General features: G+C 41.2%; 1 protein-coding gene across 8 annotated transcripts in view; it reads right to left on the bottom strand.

Annotated features, from left to right (window-relative positions):
• The window catches only part of LOC132241162 (fatty acid desaturase 2-like protein FADS2B), a 34,184-nt gene extending 14,798 nt beyond the window's left edge, over positions 1–19,386 (bottom strand). For 5 of the 8 annotated variants that reach the window (XM_059709354.1, XM_059709349.1, XM_059709351.1 and 2 more), the window contains exons 1-4: positions 18,801–19,386; positions 11,345–11,455; positions 7,672–7,869; positions 5,966–6,067 (exon numbers count right to left, since the gene is read on the bottom strand). In XM_059709354.1, coding sequence (XP_059565337.1) covers positions 5,966–6,067; positions 7,672–7,869; positions 11,345–11,455; positions 18,801–19,190 — 801 coding nt within the window. In that variant the 5' untranslated portion in view covers positions 19,191–19,386. The remainder of the gene's footprint in view (positions 1–5,965; positions 6,068–7,671; positions 7,870–11,344; positions 11,456–18,800) is intronic. The other 3 variants (XM_059709346.1, XM_059709348.1, XM_059709347.1) reach the window with 3 other exon arrangements.
• Between the last annotated feature and the right edge of the window lie 943 nt (positions 19,387–20,329).

Genomic DNA, 20,329 nt, shown 5'->3' on the forward strand with positions numbered 1-20,329 from the left:
AAATTTAAAGTGACTTATCAGGAACACACTATACAACTATGGTACAAGAGATGTCTTTGTTTGAAAAATCTGTTAGCATTGCCTTCTCATAATCTTCACTGCAGATATCTTTTAGCAAGCCAAGCCCACAGTCATCAGGATCAGTATTCTCTTCTCATTTCTAACATTCCCTAATGTCCTTCCAGTGGAATCTCTCTCCAGTCCAGCACTCTCTCCTGAATCTCATGCTTGAGCGGGAGGTCACTTTCAAAACATTTCCTTTGGATGTCTCATGACATCTCAAACTCAACATGGAGTCATCAGTTTCTGTTCCCCCTTTTGGGGCTCCAATGGACTCTGCATTTCTCCTATCAAATTGTACACCACCCACTCACTCTTACAACTGTGTATTCACTCATTTATTCACCCACTCATTATGTACTTTGAAGTTTGTCCCATGTATCAGATACTGAAGTAGGCAATATTTAGAATATAAAGATAGACATGATAAGATGGGATTCTCACATTTATGAAACATATAATTTAATAAGTGCAGGAGACAACTAAACAAGGACACTGTGATAAGCAATGGTTCTCTCATTCAATTAAATCCTCTGATAGCCAATATCTTGGCCTCTTCTACCAGCTTACTATACCCTTCAGCCAACAACTATCTATGGAAATTGGTAATATGAGAGACAGGGTTTGATTCACGAAGGTCAGAGAGTGTCTGCTCAAGATTGTGGAACTTAGAACAGTGGTCAGAGTGGTGTGGGTGTGATCTAAAGCACCTGGCTCCTCCCTGGCTCCTCTGTCTGGAAGCTATAATTTCTGGAGATAAGGGAGAGAGTGATCCCTGGGGAAGTAAGGATTATCAACTTCGTGCAAAACAGGCTACCGGGCACCTAGTTCCATACAGGAACCACCTTAAGTCATTCTTCATTTTCACATTATGTCCTTTCTTAGGGCAGTAGCCAGGGTTTGGACTGAAACCACCCTGAATCTAAAGTCCTGCTACTAGATGTGTGCCCTTGACCAATTTCATCATCTGTAAAATGGATGAGGTTACTGGAAGGATTACAGGAAATACCATGTTTGACACTCTTCCTCCTAAAATGTTTTAGGATGTAGTCATGGAAACAGCATAAGCCAGATTTTTAAGGAAGGTTTTAATTTCAACTATTCTGCTTCTTTAACTCTATAATAACACTTGATTCTTATAGTTTGCAAAATATGCATATGGGAGTGAGGGGTGAAAATATGCTACAGGGAGTCCATTTTGATTTTCACATTGCACAGAAGTCCAAAATGTATGCAGATATTTCATGGTTTATTTTCAGAAACACTATTTTCTTATGTGAGCATGGCAAAGACCAAAATGTATATATTTTTGCACAGCTGGTGGATGAAAATTCCAAAGAATTTCAATATCTGTGCCGTTTCCAGGTGGGAGGAGGGTAAATTAATGTGAAATCAAGCTTTGAAATTTAAAATTGTCATACATGTACAAAGCGGGGATGTTTGCTGTTTATAGGGTAATTTTCTCTGTTACCCCCCCGCCCCAGCCCACCTTTCTTCCCCACAGGTAACTCTCTCCTGTGCATAGTTGAAGCCTATATTAGTTTTGCTCAGAAATCACTAGTTTTGCCTGAGTGCACTTGATTTGCTTTTATTTACTTTTAAAATCTTTATTGTTGAAAGTATTACAGATGTCTCCCTTTTCCCCCATTGATCCATTATAGACCACTCTTGATTTGCTTTTAGAGCCATTTACCATTTATTTACTCTGGTCATGAGTCATCAAGATTATATTCAAAATTGTTTCTGGAGACACAATTTATAACAAAAGAACTGTGTACAAATTTGGATCAATGGGAAAGCAGTAGTTTTTTTTAAAGTACCAGCAAGGGTGGAGTTGATTGAAATATTCCATTCACTGGCACCAAATCAATTGTCAATTATCTCCAGAGCAGATGAGTCTCATTTTTCCTCTGACTTCCTCAGAGTGGGGGAGGTAGGCTGCGAGGGTACACTACCTGAATCCCACAATGCTATAAGGAACGATCTCTGCTTTATTTCTGTGTTAAAGATTTCTGAGTGAATCCCAAAACACTTCATTCAGCACTAGTGGATACAGGGCCGAATAGTGAACTTACAGGAATTTTTCCATTAAATTTGTTACATAAATTGACAATGTATTATTCCTTCTAAACATGTGGGAGAACAGATATTTCTGACCTTAATCCTGACTCAATTCTGTTATTTTAAGGTATTTAAGCCTTATTTTGCTCAACTGAAAACAGGGTAGGATTAGATGGTGATTCTAACCAAGTATCTTCCAATTCAATATGAAATCAGTTCAATAAGAAAAAACAAAGAGGCTCTGAAGCAGGGCTTATGTGTTTCTCCTACGAGGGTCTGGCTTGAATGGAAGGATTTGGCTTAGTGAAAGGCTCAGAGACATTTCCTATCTTCCTGAGCCAGAGCACATAGTCATCAAATCCTAGAATGTCATAGAAAAACAGAGGTCAAATTTATCTCCTAATATTACAGATGACAACACTTGAGGGCCAGGGATAGAAAGTGACTCCCTCAAGGTCACACAGTGAACTTTATCAGAGACAGGACTAAGAGCCATTATTAGCAGTCCTTGGTTGACTTCATTCATTTATTTAATCATTAATAAGAAATTAATTCATCCATCCATCCATCCATCCATCCATCCATCCATCCATCCATCCATCCATTCATCCACTCATTCAACAAATACTCATTGAATAACTACTATGTGCTGGACACTTTGCTGGGCGCTGCATTGCAATGGTGCATAGGACACTGTGGCTGCCCTTCTGGAGCTTATGTTAGTGAGGATAAGACCAATTGCCATCATGGGCACCTGCTTTTTCCAGCAGACTGGGTTTTGCAACCTTCAACTCTTGACCAAAGCCATCTGAGTTTCCTTGCCCACTCTTCCTCTTTCTCTTCATTTTTATCTATTCGTCTGCATCATTTCCTTTATTTCTTCACAGCCACACCCTTTTAGGACTATTCAGGTTTGCTGGATTCCCCTAGCTTCCCAGCAGTAAATGTTCAGAGCCCTCCTAAAAATATTCCTATTCATGAATTTATAGGACCTATCTTCATTTTTAAAGGCACAACTCTTCTTCTGTGAGGAGTTCCTTAACCGGGTGCCAGGGATTGGGTCAAAAATCTTACTTGGGTAAGAAAAAATGTTAGAGCTTCTTAAATAAAAAAAAAAATCCTTATAAAAATTTAAAATTCTCAGGAAACCAAGATGGCAGCATAGGTTAACGCCAGAGATTGCTGCCTCGAACAACCACTTCAAAAAACAACTAAAAGACGGAACGGACATCATCCAGAACCACAGGAAGGCTGGCTGAGTGGAAATTCTACAACTAGGAGGAAAGAGAATATCATACCCAGACTCAGAGGAGGCGCAGTGCTGAAGTGAAATACTAAGGTGCGGAGTGCATGCGGAGCGGGCTGGAGGCGGAGGGTGCGGTTGTTGTTTTCAATCGGGAGGGAGTTTCAGACTCTGAGCTCCAGATCCGGGCGAGTCTCTAGGGACCCAGACTCAAACGGGAGAAGCGGGACTGTCTGGCTTCGGTCGGAACTCAAGGCAGCTTTCTCTCTGAGGTTTGCAGCAGTTGCTGGAACTCTCTGAGGCAGAGCCCCTAGGGACGGAACTGAGAGCAGCCATAACTGCTCACTCCGGCCCGCCCTGTAGATCCCCGGGGACCCGCCCCGCCCAAGGCCTGCGCAGAGCCATTTGCCGGATAGCCTCAGGCAAACGCTAGATTAGCACCGCCCTAGAGATCCAGCACAGAAGCTCTCCCACTGCAGACACAGCGGACTCTCATAGCCAGTTAGCCTGGAGGTCAAATCACCCCCGGTATTGCCGACAACAATCAAGGCTTAACTACAACAAGACTGCGCACAAAGACCACTAGGGGGTGCACCAAGAAAGCATAAAAAATGCGGAGACAAAGAAATAGGACAAAACTGTCAATGGAGGATATTGAGTTCAGAACCACACTTTTAAGGTCTCTTAAGAACTGTCTAGAAGCCGCTGATAAATGTAGTGAGATCCTCAAGAAATCTAATGAGACTCTTGATGTTATGATAAAGACCCAACTAGAAATTAAGCATACACGGACTGAAATAACGAATACTATACAGACTCCCAACAGCAGACCAGCGGAGAGCAAGAACCAAGGCAAAGATTTGAAATGCGAAGAAGCAAAAAACACCCAACCAGAGAAGCAAAATGAAAAATGAATCCGAAAATACGAAGATAGTGTAAGGAGCCTCTGGGACAGCTTCAAGCGTACCAACATCAGAATTATAGGGGTGCCAGAAGATGAGAGAGACCAAGATATTGAAAACCTATTTGAAGAAATAATGACAGAAAACTTCCCCCACCTGGTGAAAGAAATAGACTTACAGGTCCAGGAAGCGCAGAGAACCCCAAACAAAAGGAATCCAAAGAGGACCACACCAAGACACATCATAATTAAAATGCCAAGAGCAAAAGACAAAGAGAGAATCTTAAAAGCAGCAAGAGAAAGACAGTCAGTTACCTACAAGGGAATACCCATACGACTGTCAGCTGATTTCTCAACAGAAACTTTGCAGGCCAGAAGGGAATGGCAAGAAATATTCAAAGTGATGAATACCAAGAACCTACAACCAAGATTACTTTATCCAGCAAAGCTATCATTAAGAGCTGAAGGTCAGATAAAGAGCTTCACAGATAAGGAAAAGCTAAAGGAGTTCATCACCACCAAATCCGTATTATATGAAATGCTGAAAGGTATCCTTTAAGAACAGGAAGAAGAAGAAAAAGGTAAAGATACAAATTATGAACAACAAACATGCATCTATCAACAAGTGAATCTAAGAATCAAGTGAATGAATAATCTGGTGATCATAATAGAATCAGGGACATAGAAAGGGAATGGACTGACTATTCTTGGGGGGAGAGGGGTGTGGGAGATGCGGGAAGAGACTGGATAAAAATCGTGCACCTATGGATGAGGACAGTGGGTGGGGAGTGAAGGCGAAGGGTGGGGCGGGAACTGGGAGGAGGGGAGTTATGGGGGGATAAAAGAGGAACAAATGTAATAATCTGAACAATAAAGATTTAATTAAAAAAATTTAAAATTCTATATTCAGCATATCAACACTAATAAAAGAGAAAAATGGTAATTGGCGTACGAGCTACCCTTTTCATTGGCTAATCAGGGCTATATGCAAATTAACTGCCAACAAGATGGCAGTTAATTTGCATATGTAGGCACAATGCAGGGAGGTGAAAGGGAAAGCAGGAAGAAGCCCCCTGCCACTGACAGTGATCGGAAACCCAGGGGGGAGCTAAGAGCTGGGGGGCAGGGCAAAGGCAGGGCCCTGCCCCCCAGCCATGATCGGAGAGTCAGGTGCCTTTTCTGCCCTGGCCAGTGATAGCAGGAAGTAGGGGTGGAGCCAGCGATGGGAGCTGGGCACGGTCGAAGCTGGCAGTCCCAGGAGCTAGGGGTCCGTTGCCTGGGCTTAAAGCGAAGCCCACGATCGTGGGGCCGCTGCAGCTGCGGGTCCCCGCTGCCCGGGCTGGACGCCTCAGCCAGAGGCGTCAGGCCTGGGCAAGGGGCCGATCCTGCAATTGGAGGGTGATGGGGGTCAACGCCTGAGGGCTCCCAGTATGTGAGAGGGGGCAGGCTGGGCTGAGGGACACTCCCCCCCACACACACCCAGTGCACGAATTTCGTGCACCGGGCCCCTAGTATATATTATAATGTAATCTTACATATTTGCATATATGCATAGTATCTACACTGCTAGTATATTTATATTTATTTTCAGGGTGTGCACAAACATTTTTTAACGATCTGAGTGCACAAGCAAATTTGGAAACCACTTCCTTAGGAAATGACCTTTGAGAATTTCCTCCTACTCCCTGAACATCCTGTACCTTGAGATGACACATCACAAATCTGTGCATCAGGTGGTTCCACTTGGACTTCTTAAATATGGAAAGATGACCTGTGTCATGCTGCAAAAATGAACTCTGGGCCTAGAAGAGATAAAGTTGTTAGAGGAGCTGAGAAGGGAAGAAAAATTAACAAATGAGTCCACTAGTTGATTCAGGAGCCCTTTTGGGAAGAACAGTAGGAGATTTCGTCTGACCTCAAGGCAAATGCACTTTCTGTTTCCCACACATAGCACATTCTGTCCTGCCTCTGTTCCTTTGTGCAGGTGGTTTCCTCAGCCTAGAATGCTCTCTTTGCCACCACCATCAAAATCTTCCAGTGTGGAGTGGAAAGAGCATGGCCTTTGGAGTCAGGAAGATGTGGGTTCTAAACCGTTCTTCACCACTTCTGAGCTGCAGGATTCTTAGCAAGTTATTAGTAGCTCTGAAGCTCATCCTTCATCTGATAAGCAGGGATAATAGCACTTCACTCTTTGGGCTGTTGTGCAACATAAATACATGTAAAGTTCCTGGCCAAAGTTTGCTTCTTTTCTTGCTTCTAAAGTTTCTTTTCAAGGAATCGTGCAATGTGGCTTTCAAGAAATTAGTTAATATAAAATATTCTGGAATTAACAGTGATGTTAATTCCCCATAAAACCTTCCCCATTTATCCCATTCAGAATTAAATGCCTTTTTCTGCTGCAACAGCATATGCTTGTCCCTCTCCTTGGCATCAATGTCATTCTGTCATGTAATATGTTTAGATACTTCAATGGCAATCTTCCTTACTGGATGGTTCATTTCCAAGGCAGGGACCAGGTGCATTTCCCTTTGTGTCCGAAACACAGTGTTGTGCTCATAGAAGGCTATGTTCAGATATTCATACTTTAGTCAGCAAAGATTTATCGAGTCTACATGCCAGGTGTTGGTTGTCATTTATGGCAGAATCTATATGTTCTTATTCTCATACTAGAGGCCCGGTGCATGGATTTCTGCACCGGTGGGGCCCCTCAGCTTGGCCTGTGGGGATCCAGCCAAAACTGGCTCTCTGAAATTCCCCAAAGGGTCCCGGATTGAGAGAGGGCAGTTCTTGGGTGATGCACCCCGGAATCAGGCTCCCTCCTCTCTGTTTCTGGGTGCGTCATCCAAGAACTGCAGCTGCCAAGTCACAGCAGCTTGGCAGCTCCTGAGTTGAGTGTCTGCCCCCTGGTGGTCAGTGCATGTCATAGCTACCAGTCAGATGGTAGAATGGTCGGTCGGTCACTTAGGCTTATATATATATAGATAAGATGTATTCTCTGCTCTTGAAGAATTCATGGTCTATGCATTGATAAATATTGGTTGGTTAATGAATGAAAAATAAAGATGAATGTTACGTGACTAAAAACTGAACTTCTGTGGACAAAATTGGGTAAGGAGTAGCAACTGTCATAAATTAGATATTTGCATTAGGCCAGTGATTGTGCTAGGTGGTGTTCACATTAACTTGATTAGTCCTCCTCAGAAGATTTTTATAAAAAAATTTTTATCCCCCCATTTTACAGTCAAGAGAACTTGGGCCCAGCAAGGTTTGATAATCTGCTGGGTCAGACACCAATGATTAGTTTGCCAAGGAGTATCCAGCAGCAGCTGACACCAATCTAAAGAGAGAAGAAGAAATTCTGAACCTCCCACCAAAGCCATTGTCTGGGCTTAGGATACCTGCTTACCTGAGAAATTGTGAGAAGAAAGGAAATACATATTGTAATCGGCCAGCCATTGCCAAAATGCCACAGCATTAGCCAAGCCAGCGCTTCCAAAATCAAGATCTGGATGAGGTGAAGGGAAAAGAACCCCAGGTTGGCACTGAACATGTTCATAGCCTCTAATGTCCTCCTCAGTTCTTGGAAATCTTCCACCAACTGGGCCTGTGAAATATTCAAGGAGGAAATTAGTTCTTTCAGGAGAAAGAAAGCTCAAATGATCATAATTACTAATATATTTTATTAAGTTATTAATACCTTAATTTTATAAATAGAAATTTATTAGTATTAATATATTTAATAGGGCAGAATTAAAAACAAAAAACAATGAGCAAAAAAAATCCTTTGAAAAATGTTATAATAATTTTTTTTTCTTTAGAAAGGAGAAAGATGAGGAGTGGTTTGCCAACTGTACTCAAGCTTCATGGAACTTAGAATTAATGTCTTTTTTTGAGGGGTGGTGGTGGTCAGTAAAGATATATAAAAGTCAGCCTGGTCAGCGTGGCTCAGTGGTTGAATGTTGACCTATAAACCAGGAAGTCACGGTTCAATTCTCAGGGCACAGGTGGGCTCGATCCCTAGTTGGGGGCGTGCAGGAGGCAGCCGATCAATGATTCTCTCTCATCATGCTTCTGTCTCTCTCTCCCTCACCCTTCCTCTCTGAAATCAATAAAAAATATATTTTTAAAAAATATATACAAAAGTCTAACAGTTGTTTTTGAAACAATCAGTATTATTTCAGGTGTTGACTGATTTCTGGTTATGCTTTGGAGAACTTTGTTGTCTGTATGGATCTATGTTACCATAGATACTGGTACAGTTTATAAGTGATATTTTACAGTTTTAAAAAAGTATTTTTATTGTTGACAGTATTACAGTTATCCCCCATTTCTGCCCCTTTGTCCCCTCCACCTGGCCCCTGCCCCACCTCAGGCCTTCACTTCACTGTTGTCTGTCCATAGGTTATGCATATATGCATATAAATTCTTTGGTCAATCTCTTCCTGCCCTCCCACCATCCTTTTTTTTTGAGATCTGTCATTCTGTTCCACTGTCAGTTGTTTATATGTTCAAAGGGCTGGTTCATAGAAGATGATGAAGATAAATAGATATAGGTCACTTAGATTAGCTCAATGGGTAAATTCACAGTGAGATGCTCAATAGATCCCCAGAAACAAGACAGATCTCTAGTGACATTAGAGTGTCTGCTTGCTGGAAAGGTCCTGGTTCTGTGCACATGCACCAGGCATATGTGCATGTATGTGTATGTACAATGCTAGCCTCCATTGTCACATCATACTAGAGAGCCAGCGCAAAGACTGGGCAGAAATATCTCTTAGCTTAATGACTGTTATGGGGTTGAAACCAGGCCTGCTGGGAAAGTGACAAGAGTATAAGAAAGAGCAGGATTGTTCAGATGTAAGAAAGGAAGAAATTTGAAATAAAAAAGAGCTAGGAACATAATTCTAGAAGTCAAACAATTTCATTTAAAAATTCACTGATGCAATGTTTAAAGGATCTACTACCTGGGAAAAGTCTGGGTGGGCTCATCGATGAGGCCCTCATCAACCCTGGAATCTGGAGGCCATAGATAATTTTAATAGGTCATCTCTAGAGTGCCTCAGAGCTTGGTCATGTTTTCCAACCTATTTATTTACAGAGATAGGGTTGCCAAAGCCCAGAAGAGTGATTGGTCTGAAACCATCAGCAAGTCAGTGACAGATGCCGGATTTAAACTTACACTTCCTGACACCCAGTTTTGTGCTTAAACATTAATTGTCTACATATATATATATATTTGGGTAAATACAAGATAATCATTTATTGTCTAAAAGAGTGTTGATCTCTGGGGGTAACCCTAAATTTTCTTTAGTTTTCTATCCATCTGTACTTACATATGTATCTTCACATAGATGCACTAAAGAAAATTTATGGTAGATCGTTACCTCCAGAGACCAACACTCTTTTAAAAAATGAACACTTTCAGCTCTTAGCCATTAGTGGGAGTTTCTTTTCCGTAGAGAATATTTTTGGGGAAAACAAAGCTTTGCATCATCTTCCTCTTTTAACTCAGGGCCTCCTGCCCTAAGTGATATAAAGTTCATGATAATGATAGCATCTAAAATTTATTGAGCATTTACTGTGTTCCAGACACTGGTCTGAGCATTTAAATGCCTTTAACTCTTTCCATAATATTCCAACAACTCTGATGATGCATTTACTGTGTTCCAGACACTGGTCTGAGCATTTAAATGCCTTTAACTCTTTCCATAATATTCCAACAACTCTGATGATGTTGGTTCTATTGTTGCCATTTACACAGAGAGAAGCTGAGCTACAGAGAGTTTTGGTAAATGGCCTAAACTTAGACAAATTATGGCAGGGCTAGGTTGTGAGTCTAAGCTGTCTACCCTCAGAGCCCACCCTTCTGAACGTAGAGCCATGCTTCTTGACACACAAATCCTTGTGGGATGCACACGGATCTAAGCAGTGGTTCTCAACCTTCCTAATGCTGCAACCCTTTAATACAGTTCCTCATGTTGTGGTGACCCCCAACCATAAAATTATTTTCGTTGCTACTTCATAACTGTAATTTTGCTACTGTTATGAATCGTAATGTAAATATCTGATATGAAGGATGTATTTAAGCGACCCCTGTGAAAGGGTCATTCAACCCCCAAAGGGGTCTCGACCCACAGGTTGAGAACCACTGAGTGAGCTGAAGTGTTTGTCTCAGGTCTACACATAACCAGTTCTATATCCTCTCCCTGGACCTCTGTGAGTTTGATTCCTCATTTCTTAAAGTGGAAATATAATCCTTATTCTACCTGCCTCACAGAGATAGGTGGGGTCAGCACTTTGTACAAATTATTTCCGAAGAATTATAAAGTGCAAGCTGTTTATTAGCTGAAATCCCTTTAAGCTTTATGTAAAATCATCCTGGTGATTTTTAACCTTATAGAGACCCTGTCCTTTGGAAGACAGTGTTCAGGTAGCCAAAGTATTGGAGGAAGAAAGAGTGATGTCCTCCCTTGGGAATCCCTAATGGATAGAGGTCAGACAAGAGTGACTTGGAGTCTCAGTATTTCAACACACCAGCTGCGGGACTTTCAGAAAGGAATTCATTTTCCCTGGACTATAATTCCCCCAAATCTCAAAAGGGCAGTAGTCAGAATATAGTCACATCTTTGATGCAACAGCTATTTATGTAGTTTCTATTATATGTCTGATCCTATGCAGATGAGTCCTGAGGACATAGGGATAAGCCACATAGACACAATCTCTTCTCTCATGGAACACAGTGTATCAGGGAGCATAGCCATAGACATTAAACTAATAATTACAAGCAGTCACTGGCAAAAATTATGTGTATAAATTACCTGGCATGGAGTAGGTGTTTAGAGACATGGAATTACTGTTTGGCACAGGACCAAAAATTCTATTCGTTTGTTTCACAGAGGTTTCAGAGCTCTGAGTGGGAGGAGAACATTGTTTGGAAATATGTGGCATTCACTTACTCACACTACTGCAGGTCCACCCAGGCATGATGGCTGGGTGCTCACAGAAAATGATAAGTTGAACCTGAAATATACCTTGGCGCCATCCCTCCACATACTCTTGAGGCCTGAGACATCACTCACGTTTTTGTTTCTCTCCTGGCTGGGCTCTCCTGGGGCAAGCTCTCCAATGAGCAGTGGCTTAAGGTACAATCGTGCAATGTCAATCTCCAGGTGCATGGCTCTGAAAACATCCTGTAGACCAGAGGGAATTGTTAGAGGCTAGAAGAGACATGCTTATCTACAGATTAGTCCCCTTCCTGACCTCACCCTGTGCCCATCTTGAGAACCAGCACAGACTCTGTTGTAGAGAATTTGCTTACAATTCCTGGTTGATGCTTCAAGTGGACTAAGCAAAACTACCCTTGGAAATACTCTATGAAAGCTGGAGATCCACCTACTGAATGAACTGATTCACTAGGCAAGTCCAATGCAGCCAGATTATCCCCAAGAATTGGAAGAGACCTCTATATTATTGAGAACCAGAAGAAATAGTGGCTTGAGTTTATGGGCCATGATAAATCTTTCAAGTCCAACATCATGCTTGGGGTTGAAGTTGCTTACACTAGCTAAGGCACGCAGCAATCAAGACTGGCTATGCAGATCATGTCTTCCATCCAAGTCTGCTGCTGGGTTCTTACCCAAGGACCAGAGGAATGGGGTTCTTGAATTAAGTTATTTAAAAACAAAAACAAAAACCACAAAGTTGATAATGGTTGTTTAAGAAAAATATGGAAGAAAATGTGGGAGTATAGCCCTTGAGCTCTGGGTTATCTGGAGTAGCACACTCTTGGCTAAGTTTGTCACTGATCCTAAAAACATGAGGCAGTATCTGCAGGGGCTTGTGGTAGCCAGACACAGAATTGAGTTGATCAATTATATTTTTCCATCTCAGGACCCTTGCTAAGTAAAGATTTCAAATGGCTATGAGAAGCAGCAGTGGTTCCTATATCATGCTTATATTTGGAAGTGAGAAACATCCTCTTCCTTTGGGGATTTAAAGTTTTGGAGGGAGGGGGATTTTCTAAGAGGAAGATGCTAGACTTTCTGCTATTATGGCTTTGGGGATGAGGGTGATTAAAAATGAAGAAATATAAACAAGGTTATAACTTGAATACATGGAAACCATACACATTACTCTGAGTTATGTTGTTGCATAGCACTAATTAAGTAGACACAGGAGCAACCTTCCTGTATATAAATCCTAGCTTTGCCACCTACTAGCTGTGTAGTTGTGGACAAGTCTCTCGACCTAATTGTACTTCTCTTTTCTCTAACATGAAAGTGATGATAATAGCTGCTCAAGTCAGAAAAGAATTATATGTATTAAGTGAATTAATTAGAATATGGTTGGCAGATAGACAATTCTCAATATATGTTAGTTATCTTTCTTGTATATCTCTAGTGATAAGAACTTACTACTTATCTTCTCTGCATGCAGCAATTCAGATATTTTCTTCCTATACTCCAATTTCTAATGTGTTGTGAGATCTGAATTATTTTGGTAAATATGATAAATTCACCATCTTTAAATCATAGAGCAACTTTAGACATAGCCAAGAACTATATACCCTACTTATAAAAAGGTGCTTATATAATGAATAAGGTTAATTGGAAATCTGCAATATCAACTCTTTGGATTTATTTCACCTAGATTCACTAATGTGAAAAGAGATTTGTATCTGCTAAAAGCAGTCCAAACTCGACTGTCCATTCTGCTTCTGCACACCTCCTCTAACCCCCTTGGAAAATGCCCAACTATATGATTTGAAAGGTGTTTTTTATTATCACATTCAATGATTCTGAAACTTAGTTCCCCTAACCATGAAGAGAATAATTTAGTGATTTAGAAGGTGATTAAAGTATTTCCTGATGATCCATACTGAAAAATCATGGTCTGCTTGCTGCTTGGGAGCAGATTAGAATGCAAAGAATTCTGATTGATAAAGATCAGAGTGTAAAGGAGAGGTAAGCTATTGAAATTTCATCTTAGTCTGAGCAGTCATCCAAAGTCCTGGAACAGTGTGCTGACAATCACATTCCTCTGGGTTCAGTATTTCTTCTGACCCGCTGCAAGGTTCACTAGTCAGTACTGTGATAGCAGGGACTGAAGACCTACACAGTGTTCCAGAACAGTAGGCATTGCCCTGCTCTGTGGAATTCTTTTCATTGTATTGATGGGCAGTACAATAAAAAAGTTTAGCTAGTCTTAGAATACTTGATTTAGAAGAATTTCCTAATAGAGACTGAATGTTGAGTCAGTTGTGAAATCCCCTCTTGAAAGACCTGCAAAAACGAGTTCTGTTACCAACATTCTTGGGCAAGTATGTTCCTGCTGAAGAAAGGAGAGGGGATAAAATGAAGGGGAAAAGAGATACTGCCAATATTTATTGAATGTATTCTATGTACAAGATACTCTATGGGCCAATTCACAATCATCATCTTAGTGCTGTGAGGTTTCATTGATTCTGTTGTAAAGTTAAAGAAACCATGTCTCAGAGAGGAGAAATGTCTGGCTCCAAATACCACAGTGAATAGTAGAGTCAGGATTTGAATTCAGGGCTTTGTGACTTTAAAGCCATGAAGCTGTAAAGGTCCATTCCAGCCTTAACATGTATATATATTTTTGAAAGCCCTCTCAAGAGGGGAGCATCATCGGATTGTTTGGGGATGGTGCTAAAATCAGTATGTATTTGCTAAGTATAGAGTAATGGTGTCTCTCCACCTTAGGTTGTAATCATGTGAATCACTTTGCCTCTGGTTTCAACCTCTCTCCCTAGGCTTAGCTTTTATCATACCCTTCATGAACCATGTTATTCACTGGATCTCTCCCAATTCAATAAACATTTCATGCCTCTTCATGGTTCTGCAGTTTTGCAGTGTTTCCTTGCCTTCATTGCCTTCCTCTGCTTTCTCTACACAAAAGCTCTCTTCACCCCTCACGATCCAAATGAAATATTTCCTCCCTGAACCCACCCAGGAAAATTATTCATGGTCTCCTCTGGGCTCCTATGACACTTTGTTCCTAGAACTTTTCAAATTATATTGTAAGCAATCTGTGTCTCTACCCTTTCTCTAGTGGCCTTTGAGTTTTTTGAAGATTGGGACCATGTGCTATTGATTCCATTATCCATAACATCTATCAGTATGCCTGGAGGATGGCATGTGATCATGGATGTCTAATGGGTAAGGGAAATTAATGAATGAATACATGAATATAGGGTTTTCCTTTTTTCTTTTTTCTTTTTAGTCCTCACCTGAGGATATTTTTCCATTGATTTTTAGAGAGAATGGAAGAGAGAGAAAGAGAGAAACATTGATGCCAAGGAAACACATTGATTGGTTGCCTCCTGCACATGCCCCAACCAGGGCCCCGGCTGAGGAGGAGCCTTCAACGGAGGTACAAGCCTTTGGAGGTCAAACCCAGGACCCCTTGGTCCACAGGCCCATACTCTGTCCACTGAACCAAACCGGCTAGGGCTGAATATAGAGTGTTTATAACAAGGAGAAAGTTGGGATCATCAAAGTGTTGAACTCAGAGGATATAGTTCTTAAGCACCACTGTCCCCTTCCTATCCTCCGTATCTCTCATTTTCTGACCTTTCTGCTGCTTTAGCCTCTCTCCTTTTCATCTGTTAGCCTTTTGAATTTCCTCTCAACCATCATCTGTAGTCCTAAACCTATTCATAAATTTATATCAAAATTTATTATTTTCAAAACAGAAAAAATGTTATTTTCACAACTGGCTTGGTAATCCTGATAATTTTTGGCTGCTTCTTAATGGGAGACAACAAGATGTGCTTTACTGTAAAAGCAGTATGATTCCTAGTGGAAGAGAAAAGTACGTAATGCCAGAGACAAAATCTTGCCTTTACAATTCAAGTACTGTATCCAGGTTGTGCCCTGCATGAAGGCACCCAGCCAGGAGGGAATGTATGGGCTGAAATTCAGCCAGCACTCTGCTTGCCAACTCTTCAGCTGCAACCACCCACAGTCACAGTGCTGGCTAGTAGGGGAGCAGGCTGGTTTATATTGGGAAGATTACTTAATCTTTTTTTCTAAATGTGAATAATACTACTACTCAGTCTGCCCCATAGGTTCATTAATTCCTATGTTCATTTATTCAGTCATTCCAAAACCGATTGAGAGTCTAGATAAGTGGTTAAGCTTTGGAATCAGACATCATTAAATGACTGCATTTTTATATTATTTAATTCATCTGAGTTGGGTTAAAATTTCCCAAAATTCAGGAAAGAAAAAACTGATGACAAATGTCTGCATGAATCGCAAAACAAAATAACTAGAACCTTGATTTACTCCAGAAAAGCTCATCAGAATATTCAATGCCCAACCACAGACACCCATTGAGTAATTTCTTCGCTGCTCACCCTTTTCAGATTTCATCTGCTCCAAAGCAATGACTAGAACAAGTTTGCCTCATATTTTGGGTACAGCATGAGTTGTGAGTAGGCCGATTTGTGAGGAGAATGCAATTTTTGCTACTTCCTTGGAAGAGAACCAATTTGGAGTAGAGAATGCCACATGACCTCACCCAGATTTCTTTTCACCCTCAGGGATAAGCAGAGAGTTATTTTTCTCACTGAAACTCATTCTATTTCTTGAGAACTTTCCATATTTGAAAACTCTTCCTTGTACTAAGATATTTTTTCTATGATACTTTCAGCTGAGCTCCAGCGCAAACTATCTCTCTCTTTCCACTCTCCCTACAAAACGGCTCCCCTGTCCCATAATAGATATCACCACCTAGTTACCTAAGCCAGATATCCATAAGTCAGTTTAGAGTCCTTCATCCTATTTACTTACGCAGTCACTCATAAGTGAATGAATGACCTTTTATGAGGAGGATGAAGGCTTGGGGAAGAGTCGCTGTGTAAATAAATTTTAAAAAAGGCACGCACTCTGGACAGGTGTAGTCATGAGTCCAGGGCAACACAAAGAGACTATTTTGGGGTCCACATTTTCCTTTCAGGGCATAACCTACGAAGGCCTCTCAAGTCGTAGAGAGAGTATTGGACCTCAAGGCCTCTGACTTTGTTCTGCCCTCCTTCCCTAGAGAGCATGGTGCCCTCCACCTTGTACCCTCTGTTTCCAATAGGTGGCACCCAATAGAATCAGGATTTCTAAGCTGGTAGTAAACAGAAAGTAATAATCACACTCCGGAGGCTATGGATGTCGGAGATATGAATAGTTGTAGCTACAATGGAATGGAACTTTATTAAAGTGTCCGACATTGTTCTGAACACTTTACAAGCATCAGTCCCATTTACCATAAACCAGTTAGATGGGGAATGCCGATGGTGCAGCCGAGGTGCAGAGCATTCCAATAACTTTCCCAGGTTCATTGAAGGACCCCAAATCCCAGGCTCTCCATTCACTGAGTAGTCACAGCATGATGTGGGTGTCAGAATTTCCCCAGCACCCTCCCAATCTTCTTGAGCCACCTTCCCTTGGAGAATCTTTTCTCTGAACATTTTTGGATTCACTTTCCTAATGTCTGAGGTCCATGACTGAACATGCTCAGGATTTTCATTCTCAGGATGTGAGTCCTAAGGTGGCATGAGTATTTTAATCTGGGGTTCTGATAGTTTCTATTTTATTTATCAATTCTCCTTATTGGCTAGAATTAGATCAGAATCACATCTTTTCCTAACTTCTGGGAGGTAAAAATTATCAGCAAATTAGAGATTTATCATCTGAGCTGCCTTTAGCTTAGAATTTATCCATGATTTTCACGGTGGCTGAGACCCACGTCTTTGCGAACACATCCTCTGAGTTCATTCTATGACTTGAGTTAGGAAAGCAACAACCATGTTTTCCCTGAGTTGTGGGAATGCGAGAAGGGATACTTAGGGATCTGTAGTATTTTTTATTCCATTTTATTTTTGTTACTTTCTCTTTCTATTCTTGCACACATTATTTCCACCTCACTTCCATCCTCAGCTCTCTGGATTCCTACCCACCATCTAGCTTCCTGATACAAAGGTACTCCCATCCCTTGCTACAAGCACATGCTCATTTTCGCAATAAAAGGTTGAACTTTGTTTAAAACATATGTCTGATGGAAGTGTTGGGGAAGTAGCAAGGTACGTTCAGAAATGTATTTGCCTGACTGTAGAATCAAGATATGAAGATGGTGGAAGAAGAAGAACCTACTCCACATATTAATTTTCTGATTTTGGGTTAGTTAGAAATTTTTCTAATATGTTTTTATTGATTTCTAGAGAGAGAGAGGGAGAGGGATAGAGAGATAGAAACATGAATGAGAAATATCATTGAACATCTGCCTCCTGCACCCCCCTCTAGTGGGGATTGAGCCCACAACCTGGGCATGTATCCTGATTGGGAATTGAACAGTAACCTCTTGGTTCCTCGGTGGACACTCAACCGCTGAGCCATTCTGGCTGGACAAGGTTAGTTATATCTTTTTACTCTCATTTCTTCAACTGTGTAATGTGGGCAATAAAATTTCTAATTGGCAAAAAGTAATCTTCCTTATAGAATATTTTAAAAGGGCTTCCTAAATGCATCTAAGGATTCAAAAGACCTTCCTATTAAATGTTAAATGGAAATTTTATTTGTAAGGACTCAGCTACAAAGGTTTTTATGGTAAAACACCTCCCTGGTTTCAAAATTTGGCAATATTACTTGGTGGCTGTGTGCATTATTTGTCTCTTTGAACATTAATTTTCTCATCTGTAATATGGAGATGGTATCCACCTTCCCCATGGTGAGGTTTAAGTGAGGTGATGCATTTGAATGTGTCTAAGGTATTCTAGGCATCCAATAAATGTTACACTATTTTATTTCCTTTGCTGCTTTGGTGGGGGAGGGTGATGAGGAGAAGTAGTGAAGAAAAGGGGAAGATTGGAAGCTAAGAAAGATAAGTTTTTGAATCTGAGCTCTGTTGTTGGGTGACCTTGGGCCAATCAGTTATCCTCTCTGATTTTAATTTCTTCTTCCATAAAAGTGAGTTGTATTACCTCTTTGACACTGAATGAGCTGCAGGACACAAAAGAGCTCTGCAAAGCCTAAAAGCCTATGTAATTGTAGGCTTTCACCATTGTTATTAACAACATTTTTACTGGTATGCTTAACAGATGAATCACTGACTTTCTTTTGAACACTCCAAGTTAAAGAGCCTGAGAAATTTATACTTGGGTACATTCCCCTCCGCCCCCCCCCCCCCCAGATTTTACTCACCTATTTGTAACTTTCTTCTTACAAAACAGCAACTCCATTTCAAAGCAAAACACCAAGAACAAAACGAAAACCAGACTACACAAATATAGTACCCACTGTCAACATCTGAGCTCATCCCAAACCTGAGTCAGATAATAGCTAGACCTTGAGGCTTACGTTGCTTCCGAATCCTTGCCGGACAGGAATCCTGAAAAATTAGTTTGGGAGATGAGCTGTTGTGGAGCTTGAGCACCTACTTGACATGCTTTTGGGAAGAGAGTCAAGGTCCCACCCACCCAGCAGCTGGAACAGAGAGAGGATAGAACTTGGCGTTCCTTACCGTGGCATCTTCCCCCGCATAGTGGTTGAGAACCCGCCGGCCCCCTGGATGTCGGTCCGCCCAGCTAGTAACATCGTAGACCTTGCGATTGATCACCAGCCACTGGTCGGTCTTCTGATTGTGTCTCTGGATCTCCTGCCAACTGTACAAGTTGAGGCTCTTTCTAGGTGTGTCACCTTTCCCATCTGCCTCCTGCTTTGGGGAGACCTGTGCTTTCCCGTTTTCTTCTGGTTTGTCATTTGCCTGATGCTTCTCCCCCAGGGGCAGCTGACTCGTTCCTACAAGGCTCCCATTGGCTGCATGCTTTTCTTCAATCTTCATCATCACAGAACCCCTGAGGTTTCTGGGTTGACTCCTGAAACTTCTAATCCTCACCTCTGATTGGATCATAAACTAATCCCTCTTTCCCTTTTATTCCATTTGTAGTATGATGCCTGCACAGAACACTTCTTTTTAGCCTAATTTTCTCCTCCCAAACTTGACCAGCCTCTCACTTCTGTCTGTCCTGAATCTTTTCTGCCCAGATGGAGGCTGAACCACTTTTCTCTCCTCACTTCTCTCCCTGCTGGCTGGTCTCTTAGCAGCATCTGTCACCATTAAGTCCTTAAGTAAAGAGTTGTGACCAATGGTAGTCCGGCACAATGTTGTTGCCCGCCCCCCTCCCAACCCCCCAGGAGGAGGGGCCAGGCTCTGTCAAGTAACTTTCTGCTCTTCATCAAGGTGGGTTGGGTTCCTAGCTCTCTGAATGAAAACATTCAGATTTCTTAATTCAACATGTGAGCAGAAGCTTTCAAAATCTCCAAGATGACATGAATGCTTCATGGACTTGACAGCTATTTCTTCCCAGGGCTTTTAAACTTTTTAAAAATACTTTTTGTAAAGGTTTATATTTACCAAAAGAGCATGTCAACAGTAAACCAGTTTCTCTCTTTTATCTCCCTTTGAAAGCTGTCCAAATCTGTCAACACACCTGAAAGTAACAGCCACAGCTGTTTTCTAGAACACATGATTTATTTACAAAACCCAGTCATGTGCTTTATCTGGTTGAATCCTCACATTAACCTTTTGAGGGAGGTGCTGTTAGTGTCTCATGTTCCAGGTGAGAAAACACTGGCTGAAGACCTCAGGTAAGATGAGCCACAATCACCTTATCAGTGAGAAGTAAATCCAGATTTTCTGATTCCAAGTCCCGAGCTCTTTCCATTCGGTTCTCTGAATCTAGGGTCTAGACATAACTTGACTCGGTGGTTTAGAAGTGAGGTGAAGAAGAGATTACAGGGTGATGGTGGTGGTGGTGTCTTAATGTTAAAAAGAAATAATAGAAAAAGCCTATTTTCATATTTAGAAATTGATACTGAGTAAATCATCAGTGTTTCAGCCCAAGATTTATGTACTCAGGGATTTATTCCAGTATGATTTATGATTTATAAATGTTAAAAATCAGCAATGGCTTAAATGTCCAACTATAAACAAGGCTTTTTTATGTATAAATGGAATATTATATATATATGTATATATATAATATTTAA

The sequence above is a fragment of the Myotis daubentonii genome, chromosome 9, assembly GCF_963259705.1.
Source record: "Myotis daubentonii chromosome 9, mMyoDau2.1, whole genome shotgun sequence".
In the NCBI taxonomy this organism is placed as follows: Eukaryota; Metazoa; Chordata; class Mammalia; order Chiroptera; family Vespertilionidae; genus Myotis; species Myotis daubentonii.